General features: G+C 43.4%; 1 protein-coding gene across 1 annotated transcript in view; it reads right to left on the reverse strand.

Annotated features, from left to right (window-relative positions):
* Positions 1 to 25,933, reverse strand: part of cttnbp2nlb (CTTNBP2 N-terminal like b) — a 37,876-nt gene that overhangs the window by 11,575 nt on the left and 368 nt on the right. Inside the window, exon 2 of the mRNA XM_036947562.2 lies at positions 21,640 to 21,747. Coding sequence (XP_036803457.2) covers positions 21,640 to 21,747 — 108 coding nt within the window. The remainder of the gene's footprint in view (positions 1 to 21,639; positions 21,748 to 25,933) is intronic.

The following is a 25,933-nucleotide window of genomic DNA, read 5'->3' on the forward strand; positions in this document are numbered from 1 at the left end:
TTGATTCTTTCCAGTGTGACAAATAGTTATCTTTTTGCTTTTTCAGAATTTGGTTGGATCTAATTGTGTTGCTGTCCTGGGTCTGTTGGTGTTTGTGAACAGAGTACCAGAACCAGCTGGCTTAGGGGACTCTTCTCCAGGTTCATCTCTCTGTAGGTGATGGCTTTGTTATGGAAGGTTTGAGAATTGCTTCCCTTTAGGTGGTTGCAGAATGTAATAGCTCTTTTCTTGAGCAGGTTGAGGTTGAGTTTCAAGTTCCTTGGTGTCCACATCACTAACAAACTATCATGGTCCAAACACACCAAGACAGTCGTGAAGAAAGCACGACAACGCCTATTCCCCCTCAGGAGACTGAAAAGATTTGGCATGGGTCTTCAGATCCTCAAAAGGTTCTACAGCTGCACCATGGTCGCATCACTGCCGGCAACTGCTCGGCCTCCGACTGCAAGGCACTACAAACAGTAGTGCGTACGGCCCAGTACATCATTGGGGCTAAGCTGCCTGCCATCCAGGACCTCTACACCAGGCGGTGTCAGAGGAAGGCCCTAACAATTGTCAAAGACCCCAGCCACCTCAGTCATAGACTGTTCTCTCTGCTACCAAATGGCAAGCGGTACCGGAGTGCCAAGTCTAGGACCAAAAGGCTTCTCAACAGCTTTTACCCCCATATCATAAGACTCCTGTTTTTTAATCAAATGGCTATCCGGACTATTTGCATAGTCCCCCCCCACCCCTCTCACTTTAACTATACCTACATTTACATATCACCTCAATTAGCCCGACTAACCGGTGCCCCCGCACATTGACTCTGTACTGGTACCCCCTGTATATAGCCTTCACATTGACTCTGTACCAGTACCACCTGTATATAGCTTCCACACTGACTCTGTACCAGTACCACCTGTATATAGCCTCCACATTGACTCTGTACCAGTACCACCTGTATATAGCCTCCACATTGACTCTGTACCAGTCCCACCTGTATATAGCCTCCACATTGACTCTGTACCAGTACCACCTGTATATAGCCTCCACATTGACTCTGTACCAGTACCACCTGTATATAGCCTCCACATTGACTCTGTACCAGTACTACCTGTATATAGCCTCCACATTGACTCTGTAGCAGTACCACCTGTATATAGCCTCCACATTGACTCTGTAGCAGTACCACCTGTATATAGCCTCCACATTGACTCTGTACCAGTACTACCTGTATATAGCCTCCACATTGACTCTGTAGCAGTACCACCTGTATATAGCCTCCACATTGACTCTGTACCAGTACCACCTGTATATAGCCTCCACATTGACTCTGTACCAGTCCCACCTGTATATAGCCTCCACATTGACTCTGTACCAGTACCACCTGTATATAGCCTCCACATTGACTCTGTACCAGTACCACCTGTATATAGCCTCCACATTGACTCTGTACCAGTACTACCTGTATATAGCCTCCACATTGACTCTGTAGCAGTACCACCTGTATATAGCCTCCACATTGACTCTGTAGCAGTACCACCTGTATATAGCCTCCACATTGACTCTGTACCAGTACTACCTGTATATAGCCTCCACATTGACTCTGTAGCAGTACCACCTGTATATAGCCTCCACATTGACTCTGTAGTAGTACTACCTGTATATAGCCTCCACATTGACTCTGTAGCAGTACCACCTGTATATAGCCTCCACATTGACTCTGTACCAGTACCACCTGTATATATCCTCCACATTGACTCTGTACCAGTACCACCTGTATATAGCCTCCACATTGACTCTGTACCAGTACCACCTGTATATATCCTCCACATTGACTCTGTACCAGTACCACCTGTATATAGCCTCCACATTGACTCTGTACCGGTACCCCTGTATATAGCCTCCACATTGACTCTGTACCAGTACCACCTGTATATAGCCTCCACATTGACTCTGTACCGGTACCCCCTGTATATAGCCTCCACATTGACTCTGTACCAGTACCACCTGTATATATCCTCCACATTGACTCTGTACCAGTACCACCTGTATATAGCCTCCACATTGACTCTGTACCAGTACCACCTGTATATAGCCTCCACATTGACTCTGTACCAGTACCACCTGTATATAGCCTCCACATTGACTCTGTAGCAGTACCACCTGTATATAGCCTCCACATTGACTCTGTAGCAGTACCACCTGTATATAGCCTCCACATTGACTCTGTACCAGTACCACCTGTATATAGCCTCCACATTGACTCTGTAGCAGTACTATCTGTATATAGCCTCCACATTGACTCTGTACCAGTACCACCTGTATATAGCCTCCACATTGACTCTGTACCAGTACTACCTGTATATATCCTCCACATTGACTCTGTACCGGTACCCCCTGTATATAGCCTCCACATTGACTCTGTACCAGTACCACCTGTATATAGCCTCCACATTGACTCTGTACCGGTACCCCCTGTATATAGCCTCCACATTGACTCTGTACCAGTACCACCTGTATATATCCTCCACATTGACTCTGTACCAGTACCACCTGTATATAGCCTCCACATTGACTCTGTACCAGTACCACCTGTATATAGCCTCCACATTGACTCTGTACCAGTACCACCTGTATATAGCCTCCACATTGACTCTGTAGCAGTACCACCTGTATATAGCCTCCACATTGACTCTGTAGCAGTACCACCTGTATATAGCCTCCACATTGACTCTGTACCAGTACCACCTGTATATAGCCTCCACATTGACTCTGTAGCAGTACTATCTGTATATAGCCTCCACATTGACTCTGTACCAGTACCACCTGTATATAGCCTCCACATTGACTCTGTACCAGTACTACCTGTATATATCCTCCACATTGACTCTGTACCGGTACCCCCTGTATATAGCCTCCACATTGACTCTGTACCAGTACCACCTGTATATAGCCTCCACATTGACTCTGTACCAGTACTATCTGTATATAGCCTCCACATTGACTCTGTAGCAGTACCACCTGTATATAGACTCCACATTGACTCTGTACCAGTACCCCCTGTATATATCCTCCACATTGACTCTGTACCAGTACCACCTGTATATAGCCTCCACATTGACTCTGTACCAGTACCACCTGTATATATCCTCCACATTGACTCTGTACCAGTACCACCTGTATATATCCTCCACATTGACTCTGTACCAGTACCACCTGTATATATCCTCCACATTGACTCTGTACCAGTACCACCTGTATATAGCCTCCACATTGACTCTGTAGCAGTACTACCTGTATATATCCTCCACATTGACTCTGTACCAGTACCCCCTGTATATAGCCTCCACATTGACTCTGTACCAGTACCCCCTGTATATAGCCTCCACATTGACTCTGTACCAGTACCACCTGTATATAGCTTCCACATTGACTCTGTACCAGTACCACCTGTATATAGCCTCCACATTGACTCTGTACCAGTACCACCTGTATATAGCCTCCACATTGACTCTGTACCAGTACCACCTGTATATAGCCTCCACATTGACTCTGTAGCAGTACTACCTGTATATATCCTCCACATTGACTCTGTACCAGTACCCCCTGTATATAGCCTCCACATTGACTCTGTACCAGTACCACCTGTATATAGCCTCCACATTGACTCTGTAGCAGTACTACCTGTATATAGCCTCCACATTGACTCTGTACCAGTACCACCTGTATATAGCCTCCACATTGACTCTGTACCAGTACTACCTGTATATAGCCTCCACATTGACTCTGTACCAGTCCCACCTGTATATAGCCTCCACATTGACTCGGTACCGGTACCACCTGTATATAGCCTCCACATTGACTCTGTACCAGTACCACCTGTATATAGCCTCCACATTGACTCTGTACCAGTACCACCTGTATATAGCCTCCACATTGACTCTGTACCAGTACCCCCTGTATATAGCCTCCACATTGACTCTGTACCAGTACCACCTGTATATAGCCTCCACATTGACTCTGTACCAGTACCACCTGTATATAGCCTCCACATTGACTCTACCAGTACCACCTGTATATAGCCTCCACATTGACTCTGTACCAGTACAACCTGTATATAGCCTCCACATTGACTCTGTACCAGTACCACCTGTATATAGCCTCCACATTGACTCTGTACCAGTCCCACCTGTATATAGCCTCCACATTGACTCTGTACCAGTACCACCTGTATATATCCTCCACATTGACTCTGTACCAGTCCCACCTGTATATAGCCTCCACATTGACTCTGTACCAGTCCCACCTGTATATAGCCTCCACATTGACTCTGTACCAGTACCACCTGTATATATCCTCCACATTGACTCTGTACCAGTCCCACCTGTATATAGCCTCCACATTGACTCTCTACCAGTACTACCTGTATATAGCCTCCACATTGACTCTGTACCAGTACCACCTGTATATATCCTCCACATTGACTCGGTACCAGTACCCCCTGTATATATCCTCCACATTGACTCTGTACCAGTACCACCTGTATATAGCCTCCACATTGACTCTGTACCAGTACTACCTGTATATAGCCTCCACATTGACTCTGTACCAGTCCCACCTGTATATAGCCTCCACATTGACTCTGTACCAGTACCACCTGTATATAGCCTCCACATTGACTCTGTACCAGTACTACCTGTATATATCCTCCACATTGACTCTGTACCAGTACCACCTGTATATAGCCTCCACATTGACTCTGTACCAGTACTACCTGTATATAGCCTCCACATTGACTCTGTACCAGTACCACCTGTATATAGCCTCCACATTGACTCTGTACCAGTACTACCTGTATATATCCTCCACATTGACTCTGTACCAGTACCACCTGTATATAGCCTCCACATTGACTCTGTACCAGTACTACCTGTATATAGCCTCCACATTGACTCTGTACCAGTACTACCTGTATATAGCCTCCACATTGACTCTGTACCAGTACCACCTGTATATAGCCTCCACATTGACTCTGTACCAGTACCACCTGTATATATCCTCCACATTGACTCTGTACCAGTACCACCTGTATATAGCCTCCACATTGACTCTGTACCAGTACTACCTGTATATAGCCTCCACATTGACTCTGTACCAGTACCACCTGTATATAGCCTCCACATTGACTCTGTACCAGTACCACCTGTATATATCCTCCACATTGACTCTGTACCGGTACCCCCTGTATATATCCTCCACATTGACTCTGTACCAGTACCACCTGTAAATATCCTCCACATTGACTCTGTACCAGTACCACCTGTATATAGACTCCACATTGACTCTGTTGTTTACCTAACACCTATTTTCTACTTAAAAATGGCACTTTTGGTTACCTGTTGTATTCGGTGCATGTGACAAGAGTGTGCAAAGCTGTCATCAAGGTAAAGTGTGGCTTTATGAATCTTAAATATAAAATTCATTTCAATTTGTTTAACACTTTTTTTGGGTTACTACATGATTCCATATGTGCTATTTCATAGTTTAGATGTCTTCACTATTATTCTACAATGTAGAAAATAGTAAAAATAAAGAAAAACCTTTGAATGAGTAGGTGTTCTAAACCTTTTGACCAGTAGTATGTTTTTGCTGAATTCTGCATGCTGTCTCTCAATAATGTGTTTGTCTCATTTATTTAATTCTTGGTTAGTTAGTGGACCCCAGATCTCACAACCATAGAGGGAAATGGGTTCTAGAACTGATTGAAGAATTTTTAGCCAGATTCTGGGATGTCGAGTTTTATGTTATTTTTTGATTCTTGTCCAGTTCTGGCATTTAGGTTGCCACAGACTAGTACATATCCCTGGGTTTGGAAATGGTTGATCTCCCCCTCTAGGATGGAGAAGCTGACGTCATTAAAGTATAGAGTTTCTATTGGGGGATATAGGTAGGACACAGGAGGACATTTTACTTTGTTGAGATAATGTCCCTATTAATTTCTAACCAGATGTAAAATGCTCCTATTTTAATTAATTTTGGACTCATCTTTACCAAATTAGAATATCCGCTGAGTCCCTTCCCTGTCTTACTGCTGGGACTAGTGGCTCTCTGTAACAAAGAGGGCCACAAGTGGGTCCATCTCTCTCTCTCTCTCTCTCTCTCTCTCTCTCTCTCTCTCTCTCTCTCTCTCTCTCTCTCTCTCTCTCTCTCTCTCGCCCCCTCAGGGCACCACTAGAGAGGCTGTATCTGAGGCCTCTTCCCTTACTGCATAAACAAAGAATGTGACCCTTTCAGCATGAGATTACAGGACGCACACAAAGACACTGTCTCAATACCTCAATCCCCTCTTATTGTGTGTGTGTGTGCGCTAAGGGGTTTAGGCTACTTTGTCTTGCTGAAGAGAAAACAGAGTTCCTGAGTAATGTTTAGCCAGGGCTGAATCTGATGTGTGTGTATATTTGTGTGTGTGTGTGTGTGTGTGTGTGTGTGTGTGTGTGTGTGTGTGTGTGTGTGTGTGTGTGTGTGTGTGTGTGTGTGTGTGTGTGTGTGTGTGTGTGTGTGTGTATATGTGTGTATGCGTGTGTGTGTGTATGTGTGTGTGTGAGGGTCTAGCCTTGGGCATGGTGCTGTGTGTGTGGGAACAAAGAGGAGGGATAGTAGAGAGGCTGGGTTCCCACAGACTCTGAGGGTTGATTAGCAGAGTAATGACAGGCCATGCAGCCCTCTATGAAAGGGCACAGTTTGCTATTACCCTACAAGGCTCAACCCATAGATATGGAACACCACAGTCGTCAGTTCTCATCAGGCGGAGTGGAGCAGAATAGTTAGGATGGTTCAGACATAATTGTTATATTGTCTATGGCTCAACCCTCCACTTACTATTCTTCTCTACTCTGCCCTGCCTAATGACAACCATGAGTCTGCCCCCAATGGTTTACACCTAGTAAATCCCCTCAGTAAATCAGTTGAGCCCTGAGACATAACAACACATCCTCCATGCTGTCAGGAGCCGCGGAATCCAGTTTCTTCATAATGACTGTCACCCAATTGGCTCAGCAGCTGGCATGGGTACCATTACGGCTCTGCACAGGCAGTACAGTCTCCTGTTACAGGAATACAGTCTATATTCTCCTCTGTCCCTCTCAGAGAATGGCTACTGACTGAGAGGGCATTGTGCATGTGTGTGTGTGTGAGTGTCTGTACACACATGCCTGTGTGCCTGTACGTGAGGTTTCTGTGGTAACGTCTCCAGTATGGAACCTCAAGGAGGAGTGGCCGATCCACTGGCTTTGCAGGGGGTTCTGGGAAAAGCGAGCAGCCCTAGTGAAATAATCTGCTTTTCGGCGGAACACAAAGACACTCAAAGCCCCAGGACCAGGCATATTAAATAGGAAAGCCTCCCCATAGAGCTAACCCTCAGCCAAGATATCTAGGAGATCCACAGAAATTCCCAAATGTCTGTAGAGATGATAGTAGGTGGCAAACTATTGCTGTAACAGGTGAAAAGGTTGAGCGACATTAGAGCGACAATGGGAGAGAGAGAAAGAGAGGGGAGGGAAGAGAGAGGGAGAGAGAGAAAGATGACAGAGAGCAGTTACTATGCAGAAGAGAAACATTCCCCTCACCAGTTACTATACAGAAGAGAAACATCCCCCTCACCAGTCACTATACAGAAGAGAAACATCCCCCTCACCAGTTACTATGCAGAAGAGAAACATCCCCCTCACCAGTTACTATACAGAAGAGAAACATCCCTCTCACCAGTTACTATACAGAAGAGAAACATCCCTCTCACCAGGTACTCTGTAGGAGAAGAGAAACATCCCCCTCAAGTCAGGTCATTAACACAGTCCTCTTCCCAACCTGTGACTGTTGCTAGGGAAACATCTGCAAAACACCATCAACTCCCAACACAGTCTATCTACATGTCTATGTGGACACACTAATGCATGATGAATGTACTGGCCAGGATAGTATGGAATGTAAACTAATGAGAACTATTCTTCTGATTGAGCTGCAGGAGTACTCAGGTTCCATGTGGGCTACAGGGAAATGCAACCTGATCTCTAAAACACATTCAGCTTCCTCAGTGTGGAAAAGCTTCAGTTTCAGAACACAGTGGGGTTGGTGGTGTGTGTGTGTGTGTGTGTTTGGAAGTCACCTACACCATTCAGGGGACTTCCTCCTGAGATTTTGGGTTCAAGTGAAAACCGGGGAATCATTAAGAACACTACACCAACACAAAGTACTGTCACAGCCAATGACAACACAGCAGCGGAATGTGACACAACAGCTAGACGTCCTTACACACCTACAGCATGGGCCGTGACAGGGGCTTTACAAACATGTGTCTTGCATTCAGAGCAGTGAGTGTACGTGTCTGTGTGTGCTTGTTTGTGTGCTTGACTTTTTTTTTGTGTGTGTGTGTGTGTGTGTGACTGTGAAATTACGTGTGATAGAATTGTCCTCTACTGCTCACTCCCCCACACACATAGAGATAAGAGAATAGACAATAAACAAAGCTTTAGTTTATGAGGTTTACACTGCAGCCAGACACTAATGTTTAACTATCACCATGTCTCCATCTCTAATACACTAATGTTTAACTATCACCATGTCTAATACACTAATGTTTAACTAACACCATGTCTAATACACTAATGTTTAACTAACACCATGTCTAATACACTAATGTTTAACTAACACCATCTCTAATACACTAATGTTTAACTATCACCATGTCTAATACACTAATGTTTAACTAACACCATGTCTAATACACTAATGTTTAACTAACACCATCTCTAATACACTAATGTTTAACTATCACCATGTCTAATACACTAATGTTTAACTATCACCATGTCTAATACACTAATGTTTAACTAACACCATCTCTAATACACTAATGTTTAACTATCACCATGTCTAATACACTAATGTTTAACTAACACCATGTCTAATACACTAATGTTTAACTAACACCATCTCTAATACACTAATGTTTAACTATCACCATGTCTAATACACTAATGTTTAACTAACACCATGTCTAATACACTAATGTTTAACTAACACCATGTCTAATACACTAATGTTTAACTAACACCATCTCTAATACACTAATGTTTAACTATCACCATGTCTAATACACTAATGTTTAACTAACACCATGTCTAATACACTAATGTTTAACTAACACCATCTCTAATACACTAATGTTTAACTATCACCATGTCTAATACACTAATGTTTAACTAACACCATCTCTACTACACTAATGTTTAACTAACACCATCTCTAATACACTAATGTTTAACTATCACCATGTCTAATACACTAATGTTTAACTAACACCATGTCTAATACACTAATGTTTAACTAGCACTATGTCTAATACACTAATGTTTAACTAGCACTATGTCTCCAGCACAGAGAGAGAGGAATGTGTAGACGGAAACTGTTCCCGTTTCACATGTTATGTTTACAACACCGCCCAACAGGCCATAGTTAACTGTTAACCCCACCTAAAACTCAGAACACTGGCACATGCCTGCAGGGCTTAAAGCTGGACAGAATGGAGCCAGCCAGCCAGCCAGCCAACCAGCCAGCCAACCAGCCAACCAGCCAGCCAGCCAGCCAGCCAACCAGCCAGCCAGCCAGCCAGCCAACCAGCCAACCAATGCACCCACCCACCCGCCGCACACCCAAAAACCCGCCCGCGCACGCACGCACGCACACACACACACACAGCCAATCCCTCTAAGGTCTGATAAGGTAGTGATTGTTCTAATCTAATTCAGGCTGTTGTTTTGGCTATGTGTGTCGTTTGTCCACCTCCTCAATCACTGGTTTATCTTAACAGTGTAAATATCCACCCACCCTGTCACCACCCATAAGATATCACAGTACAATATTTATCTACACACCAAACACAATACCTACAGGCCTATTCAATACAATATCATATTATATACACAATCTCTGGTCATGCAGGCAGTCTTCACTGTGCAGACCTGTTTCTGCTTGGCCAGTGTCACAACAGACAGGGCGAGAAACACATTAACCATTACACACACACATGCACAAACACACAAATACTTTCTCACAATGCTACCACACCTGAATGCATGGCTTTGTGGTTTTGTTATATATATATATATATATGTGTGTGTGTGTAAGTTTGTGCACATTTGTGCATATGTGTGTGACTGTGCACTCCTACATTGGCATTACAATAACATCAGGGACTTTGATGTCGTCTTAACAGATTCAGGTCAAGGAGCTTTTACCCATCAGCCTTCAGGGAGTTGAATCAGTAGCTGGTGGATTCAACAAAGCAGCTCTCTTGGCTCTACTGTTCTCTATTGTAACTAATGATCTACCTCTAGCATTAATAAAGCCTGTGTGTCTATGTACACTGATGATTCAACATTATACACGTCAGCTAGCATAGCTAGTGAAATCACTGCCACCCTAAACGAAGAGTTGCAGTCCGTTTTGGAACGGGTGGCTAGTAATAAACTAGAGTAGAGATTGATTGCATTAATTCTTACTTTAAAAAAATATATTATTGTGTTAGAAATTCCACATTGTCGGAATAATAAACTTACATATAGCTCTGACAGACATACTTACCACACCAGACATGCCACCAGGGGTCTCTTCACAGTACCTAAATCCAAAACTAATTCAAGGCAAAGCACAGAATTACAGTGCCTTCGTAAACTTTTCAGACCCCTTGACTTTTTCTACATTTTGTTATGATACAGCCTTATTCTAAAATGGATTAAAATTTAAAATAAATCCTCAGCAATCTACACACAATACCCCACCATGTGAAAACAGGCTTTTAGACATTTTTGCACATGTATTAAAAATAAAAAACAGAAATACCTTATTTACATAAGTATTCAGACCCTTAGCTATGAGACTTGAATTTGAGCTCAGGTGCATCCTGTTCCCATTAATCATCCTTAAGATGTTTATATAACTTGATTGGAGTCCACCTGTGGTAAATTGAATTGATTGGACATGATTTGGAAAGGCACACAGTCTATATAAGATCCCACAGTTGACAGTACAAGTCAGAGCAAAAACCAAGCCATGAGGTCAAAAAGGAATTGGCCCTAGAGCTCTGAGACAGAATTGTGTCGAGGCACAGATCTATGGAAGGGTACCAAAACATGTCAGCAGCATTGAAGGTCCCCAATAATACAGTGGCCTCCATTCTTAAATGGAATAAGTTAGGAACCACCAAGACTCTTCCTAGAGCTGGCCACCCGCCCAAATTGAGCAATCGGGGGAGAAGGGCCTTGGTCAGAGAGGTGACCAAGAACCCGATGGTCACTCTGACAGAGCTCTAGAGTTCCTCTGTGGAGATGGGAGAATCTTCCAGAAGGACAACCATCTCTGCAGCACTCCACCAATCAGGCCTTTATGATAGAGTGGCCAGACGGAAGCCACTCCTCAGTAAAAGGCACATGACAGCCTGCTTGGAGTTTGCCAAAAGACACCTAAAGTCTCTTAGACCATGAAAAACAAGATTCTCTGGTCTAATGAAACCAAGATTGAACTCTTTAGCCTGAATGCCAAGTCTCATTTCTGGAGGAAACCTGGCACCATCCCTATGGTGAAGCATGGTGGGGGCAGCATCATGCTGTGGGGCTTTTTTTCAGCGGCTTGGACTGGGAGACTAGTCGGGATTGAGGCAAAGATGAACAGAGCAAAGTACAGAGAGATCCTTGATGAAAACCTGCTCCAGAGCGCTCAGGACCTCAGACTGGGGCAAAGGTTCATCTTCCAACAGGACAACGACCCTAAGCACACAGCCAAGAAAACACAGGAGTGGCTTCGGGACAAGTCTCTGAATGTCCTTGAGTGGCCCACCTAGAGCCCAGACTTGAAACGGATCAAACGCTCCCCATCCAACCTGACAGAGCTTGAGAGGATCTGCAGAGAGGAATTGGAGAAACTCCACAAATACAGGTGTACCAAGCTTGTAGCATCATAACCAAGAAGACTCAAGGCTGTAATCTTTGCCAAAGGTGCTTCAACAAAGTACTGAGTAAAGGGTCTGAATACTGATGTAAATGTGCAAAAACTTCTAAAAACCTGTTTTCACTTTGTCATTATGGGGTATTGTGAGTAGATTGATAAGGAAAAATAAAAATGTAATTTAATCAATTTTAGAATAAGGCTGTAACGTAACAACATTTGGAAAAAGTCAAGGGGTCTGAATACTTTCTGAATGCTTTCCATTTAAAATTACTCAAGCAAACAGCCAAATTATCTTTCAAAAATCAGTGAAACAACACCTTCCAATACAATGCCTCTCCCCTACCTGACCTAGCTAACTTAGTTAAGGCATATGCATATGTAGTAATACAGTGCCTTGCGAAAGTATTCGGCCCCCTTGAACTTTGCGACCTTTTGCCACATTTCAGGCTTCAAACATAAAGATATAAAACTGTATTTTTTTGTGAAGAATCAACAACATGTGGGACACAATCATGAAGTGGAACGACATTTATTGGATATTTCAAACTTTTTTAACAAATCAAAAACTGAAAAATTGGGCGTGCAAAATTATTCAGCCCCCTTAAGTTAATACTTTGTAGCGCCACCTTTTGCTGCGATTACAGCTGTAAGTCGCTTGGGGTATGTCTCTATCAGTTTTGCACATCGAGAGACTGACATTTTTTCCCATTCCTCCTTGCAAAACAGCTCGAGCTCAGTGAGGTTGGATGGAGAGCATTTGTGAACAGCAGTTTTCAGTTCTTTCCACAGATTCTCGATTGGATTCAGGTCTGGACTTTGACTTGGCCATTCTAACACCTGGATATGTTTATTTTTGAACCATTCCATTGTAGATTTAGCTTTATGTTTTGGATCATTGTCTTGTTGGAAGACAAATCTCCGTCCCAGTCTCAGGTCTTTTGCAGACTCCATCAGGTTTTCTTCCAGAATTGTCCTGTATTTGGCTCCATCCATCTTCCCATCAATTTTAACCATCTTCCCTGTCCCTGCTGAAGAAAAGCAAGCCCAAACCATGATGCTGCCACCACCATGTTTGACAGTGGGGATGGTGTGTTCAGCTGTGTTGCTTTTACGCCAAACATAACGTTTTGCATTGTTGCCAAAAAGTTCAATTTTGGTTTCATCTGACCAGAGCACCTTCTTCCACATGTTTGGTGTGTCTCCCAGGTGGCTTGTGGCAAACTTTAAACAACACTTTTTATGGATATCTTTAAGAAATGGCTTTCTTCTTGCCACTCTTCCATAAAGGCCAGATTTGTGCAATATACGACTGATTGTTGTCCTATGGACAGAGTCTCCCACCTCAGCTGTAGATCTCTGCAGTTCATCCAGAGTGATCATGGGCCTCTTGGCTGCATCTCTGATCAGTCTTCTCCTTGTATGAGCTGAAAGTTTAGAGGGACGGCCAGGTCTTGGTAGATTTGCAGTGGTCTGATACTCCTTCCATTTCAATATTATCGCTTGCACAGTGCTCCTTGGGATGTTTAAAGCTTGGGAAATCTTTTTGTATCCAAATCCGGCTTTAAACTTCTTCACAACAGTATCTCGGACCTGCCTGGTGTGTTCTTCTTGTTCTTCATGATGCTCTCTGCGCTTTTAACGGACCTCTGAGACTATCACAGTGCAGGTGCATTTATACGGAGACTTGATTACACACAGGTGGATTGTATTTATCATCATTAGTCATTTAGGTCAACATTGGATCATTCAGAGATCCTCACTGAACTTCTGGAGAGAGTTTGCTGCACTGAAAGTAAAGGGGCTGAATAATTTTGCACGCCCAATTTTTCAGTTTTTGATTTGTTAAAAAGGTTTGAAATATCCAATAAATGTCGTTCCACTTCATGATTGTGTCCCACTTGTTGTTGATTCTTCACAAAAAAATACAGTTTTATATCTTTATGTTTGAAGCCTGAAATGTGGCAAAAGGTCGCAAAGTTCAAGGGGGCCGAATACTTTCGCAAGGCACTGTATATGTGTGTAAGTCTGTAATGTGTATGTTCATGTTTTCCTAATGTACGTCAATTGTAAAATATTTAGTCTGTAATGTGTTTTTCGTTATATTTCGGACCCCAGTAAGACTAGCTGTCACCTTTGGCGTCGGCTAATGAGAATCCCAATAAAATCTATATCTAAATCATGTCGTCATGGAAGATGGATAAGGCTTTGGACATCGTGGATGTTCTTTAGCAAGAATGGGCAAAGCTGGTACTGATGGCCACTACGTGCACAGAATTTCATTCCAGCCCATCACTAACACACTCGATTCAGCTGATCAACTTATCATGGTAATCAATTCAGCTGATCATCTTATCATGGTCATCAATTCAGCTAATCATCTTATCATGGTCATCAATTCAGCTGATCATCTTATCATGGTCATCAATTCAGCTGATCATCTTATCATGGTCATCAATTCAGCTGGACATGGTCATCAATTCAGCTGATCAACTTATCATGGTCATCAATTCAGCTGATCAGCTTATCATGGTCATCAATTCAGCTGATCAACTTATCATGGTCATCAATTCAACTGATCAGCTTATCATGGTCATTAATTCAGCTGATCAACTTATCATGGTCATCAATTCAGCTGATCAATTTATCATGGTCATCAATTCAGCTGATCAACTTATCATGGTCATCAATTCAGCTGATCAACTTATCATGGTCATCAATTCAGCTGGACATGGTCATCAATTCAGCTGATCAACTTATCATGGTCATCAATTCAACTGATCAGCTTATCATGGTCATCAATTCAGCTGATTAACTTATCATTGTCATCAATTCAACTGATCAGCTTATCATGGTCATCAATTCAGCTGATCAACTTATCGTGGTCATCAATTCAGCTGATCAATTTATCATGGTCATCAATTCAGCTGATCAACTTATCATGGTCATCAATTCAGCTGATCAACTTATCATGGTCATCAATTCAGCTGATCAACTTATCATGGTCATCAATTCAGCTGATCAACTTATCATGGTCATCATGATTAGATGAGTGATTAGGTCAATGCTATGTTAATGCCTGGTTGAAGCAGATTTCCCACCTGCTGTCTGTTTGTAGACACTCTCTCTCTATTAGGTCATAGTTTTGATGTTGTGTTATGAACTTCCTAATAAAACTGTCCATTTTAGAAAAGAAACATACAGCATGTACTCTTATCAGAACATTACAGACTGGTTTAGTTCTCATTGTTTACGAGGCCTGTGCAGAATGTCAGAGGGTAAAAATAGATGCTGTGTTTTAGGACTACAGGAAATTACATCAGCTGAGAAACAAAAGTGAACTTGGTGGGTGTGGAGGGTATGGTGGTTTGGAAACCACAACATTTAGAACAATACACAACCCGGTTTAATGGCCATAGCAGTGGTCCAGAACGACAAACAGTGGATCCTTCATCCTTCCAGTATGTGGCCTGCATGACTAAGCCCGCACTAACTACTACACAGTCACCACACAGGGAGAGCAAGACACTGTGTCTCCCCCCACTGCAGCTGGATTCTAATCACTCTAGACCAGGGGTGTCAAACTTATTCCACGGAGGGCCTATTGTCGGCTGTTTTTTACATTTTTTATTAAGACCTAGACAACCAAATGAGGGGAGTTCCTTACTAATCATCAATCAAGTACAGGGGAGGAGCACAAACACGCAGACACTCTGCCTTCAGTGGAATGAGTTTAACACGTGTTCTCTAATAAGTCCCCCCCCCTCTCTCTAGCTCTCTCTCTCTCAATTCAATTTCAATTCAAGGACTTTATTGGCATGGGAAACATGTGTTAACATTGTCAAAGCAAGTGAGATAGTCTCTCTCTCTGTCTCTCTCTCTCTCTCTCCCCCCCTCTCGCTCTCTCTCTCTCCCCCCCCCCTCTCTCTCTCTCTCTCTATCTCTCTCTCTCCCCCCCTCTCCCCCCCTCTCCCCCCCTCTCTCTCCCCCCCCTCTCTCTCTCTCTCTCTCTCTCTCTCTCTCTCTCTCCCCCCTCTCCCCCCCCTCTCTCTCTCTCTCTCTCTCTATCTCTCTCTCCCCCCCTCTCTCTCTCTCTCTAGCTCTCTCTCTCTCTCCCTCTCTCCCCCCCTCCCCCCTCCCCCCCTCCTCTCTCTCTATCTCTCTCTCTCTCCCCCCCTCTCTCTCTCTCTCCCCCCCTCTCTCTCTATCTCTCTCCCCCCCCCCTCTCTCTCTCTCTCCCCATCTCTCAATTCAGTTCAATTCAAAGGTCTTTATTGGCATGGGAAACATATGTTTACATAAACAATGCAGTAAATAAGGTTCACGAGACATGGTCTTTCCAGGAACATCATTCCGTTTCACTTTTTGTTCTGATCATAATCACTGTCAAGGGCGTAGGACGGCGACGTTTAAGTAAAAAGTGTATGACTGTAAACATAAACATATTGTGCTTTTCTTTTCCATTCATTTAACATGCAACATGTAGAAGGATTTATATTCAGATGCAAAGTGGAAAGCAGCATCGTTCTTGTTTGTAACAATCTGTTGACTGCATTTTACCTAACAGAACAGTATGCAGACTTAAAGTGAATGGATCTGCGCTGTTTGAGTGACAGGGTGGGGATGAGGGAAGCATTCGCAAGAGGAGAAAAACACTGAGTGTAACTATAAAAGTGGATGTTATATGCGGCTGAGTGGCATTTCAAAATATTGCGATATGGATCTCTTGCGATATGGATATTAGACATGTAAATGTTGCAATTTGTATCATTATTTGATTAATCTTGCAGCCCTATTTATCTGTGCAAGGTTCTATCTAACTAGCTAACGCTAGGTAGTTCTGGTTGTGTGAATGTTTTGAAGCCAAGAATATTTGCTAGCTACAGAATTACTTGCACAATCACTGTCTTAGTCTTCATCGTAGGGTCAGCAAGTTAACAACGGATGTGCAACCAGTCAACAATAGATAAAAAGAGGGCATTTTTTTTCAAAGGAGCGTAATGTACTGTAAGATAGGTTTTTGGCAACTGCCCACACACCAGCCCTGGCAAATTTCAGTGCTTTCAACTTAGATGACTCATGAAGGTGTGTTCCATGTGTTAAGACGTTGTTTGGTGCTATCATGATCATGGCAGGATAGTGACAGACATGAACAAACAGAGGGGCAGTGAGGAAGAGCGAGAGAGAGGCCACAAACCAACGGGTAAGATAGTGAGAAGTGCCTCTCCAAGCCCATAGAGTTCAAAGTCTGATGATCTGTCATAGTTTGAATCAATCTGAATGATCATATATGATCTCTGATGAAATGATAGCAACTTAAGCCTAGAGAGTGTGTTGCAAGTGTTAACTTCTAGCAGGAGAGAGCCATGATGATATTTTATTTTTGATAATTGTGTAGAGAGGAGATTGATTACTTTCAGATTTACCTTTCATGCCTACCTTTATAAAAAGGATTAAAACAGTTTTGAACTGTGTATGTTGCCGGTTATTATTACATAACAATTACTAAAGTTGAAAATATGTACAGCAGCAGTAGTAACAACATTGGTGAAGTAAGAAAAATACTATTAAAGTCATCATATAGAGAAAGAGTACAAAATGGTTGTTAAATTGAATATGTCCACATATTATTATATTCACATATAACAGTCACACTGGTTTCAGTACAGTATAAATGACCATGGCTCTAAGACTGATTAGACTGTATCAGAGCAAGTGCACTTCTGTAAGGACTTCCTTAGTCTTGTAAATTTGCCCATATGTAAGTTAAGAGTTGTCTGTATCCTTTTCTCAAGCATTTAAAACCTGTTATTTTTTATTTACAAAAATAAATCTGGGGGCATGCTCCTGGACACCCCACCCCCCCCTTGAAGCAAAATGTGTCCCCGCCCCCCAATGTCAGAGTCGCTCCTACGCCCCTGGTCACTGTCTCCACCTCTCTGTTAGTTCAGTCTGTTAGAAAGGCAGTACATTCACTTAGGAGACACACCTTGACATAGACAATAGACAGGTGGAGATAACATACAGGTGCAGGAATGTAGTTGTACCTGATACGTTATATTCATAGGAAGGTCCCCTCTAGTGGTATTCACTCATACCAAATACCATTGGCTATTTCACAATCACCTGAAGATGTATTGGATTCATTTTGGAATTAAATTAAAACAATATCACGTCACATCAAAGTCGTCTGTGTCATGAGGTTCCCTTGTCTTTGACCCCCCTATCTGTGTTTGTTAGAGTAGGAGTACGTTAAGCTGATTTATCTGGGCCATGAAAGTGTTAACAATAATACAGAGAGTGAATCGGGTTGTCCCCAGCAACGCACTGGCATCCCAAGAGCTCTTGAAAGAGAAAACATTCAACGGGGGTGAAAACTAAGAGAAGGAGAGAAAGAGAGAGAGAAAGAAGGAGATAGGAGACCTGGCTCTCAAGAGAAGACAGGCTATGTTCCCACTGTCCACAAAATGAGGTGGAAACTGAGCTGCACTTCCTAACCTCCTGCCAAATGTATGACCATATTAGAGACACATATTTCCCTCAGATTACACAGACCCACAAAGAATTAGAAAACAAACCCAATTTTGATAAACTCCCATATCTACTGGGTGAAATACCACAGTGTGCCATCACAGCAGGGAGATTTGTGACCTGTTACCACAAGAAAAGGTCAACCAGTGAAGAACAAACACCATTGTAAATACAACCCATATTTATGTTGATTTATTTTCCCTTTTTTACTTTAAGTATTTGCACAACATTACTACAACCCTGTATATAGACATAATGTGACATTTGAAGTGTCTCTATTCCCTTGGAACAATTGTTAGTGTAATGTTTAGCCCCAGCCAAGTCAGACCACAGCCGGAGAGATATAGCCCCAGTCAAGTCAGACCACAGCCAGAGAGATATAGCCCCAGCCAAGTCAGACCACAGCCGGAGAGATATAGCCCCAGTCAAGTCAGACCACAGCCAGAGAGATACAGCCCCAGCCAAGTCAGACCACAGCCGGAGAGATATAGCCCCAGTCAAGTCAGACCACAGCCAGAGAGATATAGCCCCAGCCAAGTCAGACCACAGCCGGAGAGATATAGCCCCAGCCAAGTCAGACCACAGCCAGAGAGATATAGCCCCAGCCAAGTCAGACCACAGCCAGAGAGATATAGCCCCAGCCAAGTCAGACCACAGCCGGAGAGCAGGCCTAGGCATTCCACTCATGCCCAGACATGGAGCTGGACACTCGGCAGAGAAGACTGGCATCTCCCTCTGGTATCTCAGCCTCCCAGACACAGAGCAGCCATACACAGAGCAGACAGGCCTAACATGGTCAAGTCAATGGAAGGACCTATAGTAGCAACAATGGCAAGGGGACACAAGTGATTGGGCTTACAACACTGGATGTCCACTTACTGTAAACACACAGAGCTCACACCGCCACAGGGGACCTCTAAATGGAAGTGTGTGTGTGTGTGTGTGTGTGTGTGTGTGTGTGTGTGTGTGTGTGTGTGTGTGTGTGTGTGTGTGTGTGTGTGTGTATGCGCCACACACGCATGTGTGTGTTTATGTGTGTCTGGGTGGAAGGGGGTCTGTTGAGGGCAAGAGATCAGAGATCTGAAGAGACTCCCCATGAGTATATCTGTATGACCAGGCCAAGACATGAAGAGAAGAGAGGGAGAGACAGCGACTGAGACAGAGAAAGAGGGTGTTTGAAAGTGTTTTGGGATTAGGACTAACTCTGCACGGTCAGATCTGGACGACTGCCACTTCAGATCCATCTCAGTCTGGCATCGTCAGTCTCTCTCTCTTTCTCTCTTTCTCTCTCTCTGTCTCTCTCTCTCTTTCTCTCTGTCTCTCTCTCTCTTTTTCTCTCTCTCTTTTTCTCTCTCTCTGTCTCTCTCTCTCTCTCTCTCTCTCTCTGTCTCTCTCCCTCTGTCTGTCTCTCTCTCTCTTTCTCTCTCTCTCTGTCTCTCTCTCTCTGTCTCACTCTCTCTGTCTCACTGTCTCACTCTCTCTGTCTCACTCTCTCTGTCTCTCTCCCTCTGTGTCTCTCTCTCTCTTTCTCTCTCTCTCTCTCTCTGTCTCTCTCCCTCTGTGTCTCTCTCTCTCTTTCTCTCTCTCTCTCTCTCTCTCTCTCTCCCTCTGTCTCTCTCTCTCTGTCTCACTCTCTCTTTCTCTCTCTCTCTCTCCCTCTCTCTCTCTCATAGGGCGTGGCCCTGTGCCTGAACACAGCTTTCTCAGAACAATCAGGATTAAATAATACTTTTTAAAAAACAGGCAAAGAGTTACATATAACACAAGCGTATTATTAATTCAGCCCAGGGTCTCAGCTACACCCTACACAGTACTATTATGGTGTAAAGTCCATCCTAGTGCTCTAGTGAGTTACTAGTAGAGGAAGTAGTGACTAACACTGCACCTGGAGCTAACACCACTCCCTCTCTTCAATATCTCCTATCTGAGTCCTCTGTATCTCAATTGGTACAGCATGGCACTCGTGGGTTCCATTCCCGGGACCACCGTATGTAATATGTATGCACGCGTGACTGTAAGTCGCTTTGGATAAAAGCATCTGCTAAATGGCATGTTATGTGAGTTTAAGTGTGTGTGTGCGATGTGGCCAGCGGCAGGGTTCTGGATGGGTGAGGGACTTCAGCTCGGCCTGATGACTAACAGCCATGCATGGATTTGTGAACATATTGACACAGTCACAGGTGTGGAAACAATAGAGGTTTACTGAGCTATTGGATTCTACATGGGGTAGAGTCAATAGCCAAGAAGAGCCTTTTTCTCATCAGGAAATAAAGTGGGAATAAAATATGCCGACACCACAGACAAACAGAGTGAATCGGCGACTGCAGACGGGTTTTGGGAGCCGAGTCACAATGGCATCTCTCCGTGGGAATAACATGCTCTGCCATTGTCTTTACAATTACAGGTCTGTTTCCTCACTTTCCTGTTGTTTCCCGAAGAGCTGGGATAACAATCACATTTCTACTCCTTACTGGAAAGGAGTTATATAACGCATCTTCTGTACAGTTTACAAGCTAGTTCCCGTAAAGTCTAGTGTATTATGAGAAACAGGAGAGTACTCAGACATGGACACCCTGGGCATTGGAAGAACATGAGAGCAAGGTTTAGAGCATTGGGGTGTCAGTGTGTACTATTTTATATTGTGTATATTCACTCTAACGGTTTGTGTAGGATGTTAGTGTGCGATGTCATTTTGAGGGTGTGTCGGGTAGGGTGTTAGTGTGTAGTGTGTACTCACCCTGAAGGTGTGACCGTGTCCTTTGAGTGTGTATTATGTAGGGTGTGAGTGTTTAGGATGTTAGTTTGTAGTGTGTTAGTGTGTAGGGTGTCAGTGTGTAGGGTGTCAGTGTGTAGGGTGTCAGTGTGTAGTGTGTTAGTGTGTAGGGTGTCAGTGTGTAGGGTGTCAGTGTGTAGTGTGTAGGGTGTCAGTGTGTAGGGTGTCAGTGTGTAGTGTGTCAGTATGTAGGGTGTCAGTGTGTAGTGTGTCAGTGTATAGTGTGTCAGTGTGTAGGGTGTCAGTGTGTAGGGTGTCAGTGTGTAGGGTGTCAGTGTGTAGGGTGTCAGTGTGTAGGGTATCAGTGTGTAGGGTGTCAGTGTGTAGGGTGTCAGTGTGTAGGGTGTACTCACTCTGAGGGTGTGTATAACTGTGTCTTGTGCCTCCAGTTCTCCCTCCAGGATGCTGAGGAGCTTCAGGAGCTCCGGCCTGCTCAGAGTCTCCATATTCATCATCACCCCCTAAACACACACACGCACACGCACGCACACGCACACGCACACGCACACACACACACACACACACAGACACAGACACACACACACACACAGACAGACAGACAGAGAGAAGAGGGGGATGGATGGATTATTGTCAGAGTTTAGAGATTGGAGAAAGGCAGGATTACTAACATCTGTCTATAAAGACATAACATGTCACTACACTATCACAGCAATAAAAACCACTCTAGTTCGGTAAGAATGGCATTTTTAGCTTTTTAAATTCATAGCTCCCGTTCTGAAAGGGGGATAGTGTTAGAGACGCACACAAACATGCACACACACACACACATGCGCGTGCGCACACACACACACATTCCTGTAGGGTGACAGCGGAGGCAGAGGTCCCTCTGTGGGCTGGCAGGGTAGTGCCAGGATATAAACAGGAAGTCATTAGCATATCTGCATGTTAAGTCACTGAGTCTGACTGAGAGAGATGCTATTTGGCCCTAAACAGAGAGTGCACAGTGGCAGAATACCTGAGCAGTGTGAATGACCCAAACTTAAGGAAAGCTTTGACTATGTACAGACTCAGTGAGCATAACCTTGCCATTGAGAACGGCCGCCATAGGCAGACCTGGCTCTCAAGAGAAGACAGGCTATGTGCTCACTGCCCACAAAGTGAGGTTGAAACTGAGCAGCTATTCCTAACCTCCTGCCCAATGTATGACCATATTAGAGACACATATTTCCCTCAGATTACACAGACCAACAAAGAATTTGATAAACTCCCATATCTACTGCGTGAAATACCACAGTGTGCCATCACAGCAGGGAGATTTGTGACCTGTTGCCACAAGAAAAGGTCAACCAGTGAAGAACAAACACCATTGTAAATACAACCCATATTTATGTTTATTTATTTTCCCTTTTGTACATTAACCATTTGCACATCTTTACAACACTGTATGTAGACATAATATGACATTTGTAATGTCTTTACTCTTTTGGAACTTCTGTGAGTGTAATATCTACTGTTCATTTTATTGTTTATTTCACTTTTGTATATTATCTATTTCACTTGCTATGGCAATGTTAGCACGTTTCATATGCCAATAAAGCCCCTTGAATTGAATTGAGAGAGAGAGAGAGAGAGAGAGAGAGAGAGAGAGAGAGACAGAGAGAGAGAGAGAGAGAGAGAGAGGAGGGGAGAGAGAGAGAGAGAGGGAGAGAAAGAGTTTGAGAGAGAGAGAGAGAGAGAGAGAGAGAGAGAGAGAGAAGGAGAGAGAGAGAGAGAGGAAGAGAGAGCGAGACAGTGAGAGAGAGAGAGAGAGAGAGAGAGAGGAGAGAGAGAGACTGACGATGCCAGACTGAGATGGATCTGAAGTGGCAGTCGTCCAGATCTGACCATGCAGAGTTAGTCCTAACTTTAGTGAGTGTAATGTTTACTGTACATTTTTTATTGTTTATTTCACTTTTGTTTATTATCTATTTCACTTGCTTTGGCACAACTCAATCATGAGGCATCAAAGCCAAAGTAACTGAGTAACATTAAGAAATGCTATAGATGGAAGGAATGCAGTTTGGAAACCTACCAAAAAACAATTAGGCAACAACAAATTCAATCCCTTTTAGACAATTTCCTGGGTAAAACGTTCCACTGTAATAGTGAAGGTGTAAACTTGGCAGTAGAAAATCTTAACAGTATATTTGTCCTCTCAGCTTCCCTATCAAATTTAAAAATCTCAAATAGAAAACCGAAGAAAATTAACAACAATGACAAATGGTTTGATGAAGAATGCAAAAATCTAAGAAAGAAATTGAGAAACCTGCCCATTCAAAAACATAGAGACCTGGAAAACCTGAGTCTACGCCTTCACTATGGTGAATCACTAAAACAATACAGAAAACTACGGAAAAAGAAGGAACAGCACGTCAGAAATCAGCTCAATGCAATTGAAGAATCCATAGACTCTAACCACTTCTGGGAAAATTGGAAAACACTAAACAAACAACAACAAGAAGAATTATCTATCCAAAATGGAGATGTATGGGTAAACCAATTCTCCAATCTATTTGGCTCTATAACAAAAAATAAAGAGCAAAAACATATACATGATCAAATACAGATCTTAACACATGTTTCCCATGCCAATAAAGCCCTTGAATTGAATTGAGAGAGAGGTTTGGTTGTGTTCTCTTACTGTCCATTCAGACCCCGAGACCGGCTGTGTCGGTCTGTTGACATGGTCAGGAGGAGGAAGAGAAGACTACAGCTCAAAGAGATCTGACAGACAGGAGAGGCCCAGTTCTTCTGTTGGACCAGTGGGGGCCACAGTCAGCCAGGGACAACATACACACTCCCACTACCAGAATCAAAACTGACCAACAACAGTACAATCAGTGTCTCTCTCTCTCTCTTTCAATTCAATTTCAATTTAAGGGCTTTATTGGCATGGGAAACATTAACAAAGCAAGCGAAATAGATAATAAACAAAGGTGAAATAAGAAGTTCTCACAGAAGTTCCAAAAGAATCAAGACATTGCATATGTCATGTTATGTCTATATACTCTCTCTTTCTCTCTCCCTTTGTGGTTTCTCCTCTTCCTTTTACTCAGCATGTCCCAGGCAGGTCTCCCTCTCTGTGATGTATCACAGACCACAGTCTTGACTGCCATGGGAACTACGTGGACACAGACCACAGCCCTGGCTGCCATGGGAACTACGTGGACAAAGACCACAGACAATTCCTGTCCTTCGTCTATTGCTTTCCTCCCTCTCTCTCTCTCTCTCTCTCTCTCTCTCTCTCTGTATGTCCCTCTCTGTCTGTCTCTCTCTGTCTCTTTCTCTCTCTGTCTCTCTCTGTCTCTCTCTGTGTATCTCTCTGTGTATCTCTCTCTGTATCTCTCTGTGTATCTCTCTCTGTATCTCTCTGTGTATCTCTCTCTCTCTCTCTCCCTCTCTCTCTCTGTCTGTCTCTCTCTCTGTCTCTCTCTGTGCATCTCTCTCTGTCTCTCTCTGTGCATCTCTCTCTGTCTCTCTCTCTCTCTCTCTCTCTGTCTATCGCTCTCTGTCTCTCTCTCCATATTTGTTTCTACTAACTACAGCATCCACTGTAGATTAATATCTGTCTGTGTCTGTATCATTGCCTTATCTCCTATGAGTAAACACTACCCCTCGACAAAGTCTTGTGTTTGCCTGAGTAGCCTAGCCTATATTTACATGTATTGCATCACTGTTCCAGAACATTTTCTCCTTCACACAGACCTCAATGCATTATGTGGTTGACCCCTCACTCACAACCAAATAACTGAGTGTTAATGTGTGCGGTTGGTTTACTACACCAACACTACCCCAACACGCACACACACCAATGCACCCAAACACAAACACACACTGTAGTTAACTGTTAATAACACTGTTGTGGTTGAACTGTTGGCTTATTGAGCATAAACTCTCCTTTAATGAGTAGATGAGATATCTGACTTCACTCTGATATCTCAACAGCCAGTATGTGTGTGTTTGTGTTTCGTGGCACGTTGACGACCTGGGTTCAACACCAGCAACCTATCACACCCTGTCCTCATTCTGGGCTTGCTGTGTGTTGGACTGACATGCACAAGGTTTGAGTCCTATTTAGATAAAACATTTAAAATCCCCAAATTTGCTACAAAAGTGGATTTAAAGCACAGGTGAGTATCAGACCAGAGGAAGACAGCTCAGTGGGACACCAGCTACATCAACACATCTCCTGCAGTCCTGTCTCCTGGAGCCATTGTCTCAAATGAAGCAGAATCCTCTTGTAATAGTTAACAGGGTTTATTGTAGTTGTGTGACAGCGCCATGGTCACTTCTAGCTAACTCCTTCAGAGGAAAAAGACTCACTGGTCATGCTAGTCTTAGTCACCTGAGACATGGTTGTTGTAGTGTAGGTGGACAAAAAACAAAAAGATGAGTTAATTATTGTCAGGTGGGATAACACTTGTTCCACCTGCCAGTCTCTCTGTTTAGACTAGTTATTGTGTATTGGAGAGACAAGGTGAGGTAGGTGTACCTATTTTGTATGCTATTTAAAGAGTGTCTAGGGTTCCTATTAGGCTAATGCGCATTCACAATTCTAGGCTACTAGATGATCAACAAATCAGGGTTGTACTCAGTGGTTAAATATGTAGAACATTACAGATAGAAACGCAATTCATAGAGCAGATA

Source organism: Oncorhynchus mykiss, chromosome 16 (genome assembly GCF_057628025.1).
Source record: "Oncorhynchus mykiss isolate SJ-2025 chromosome 16, ASM5762802v1, whole genome shotgun sequence".
Classification (NCBI taxonomy): domain Eukaryota; kingdom Metazoa; phylum Chordata; class Actinopteri; order Salmoniformes; family Salmonidae; genus Oncorhynchus; species Oncorhynchus mykiss.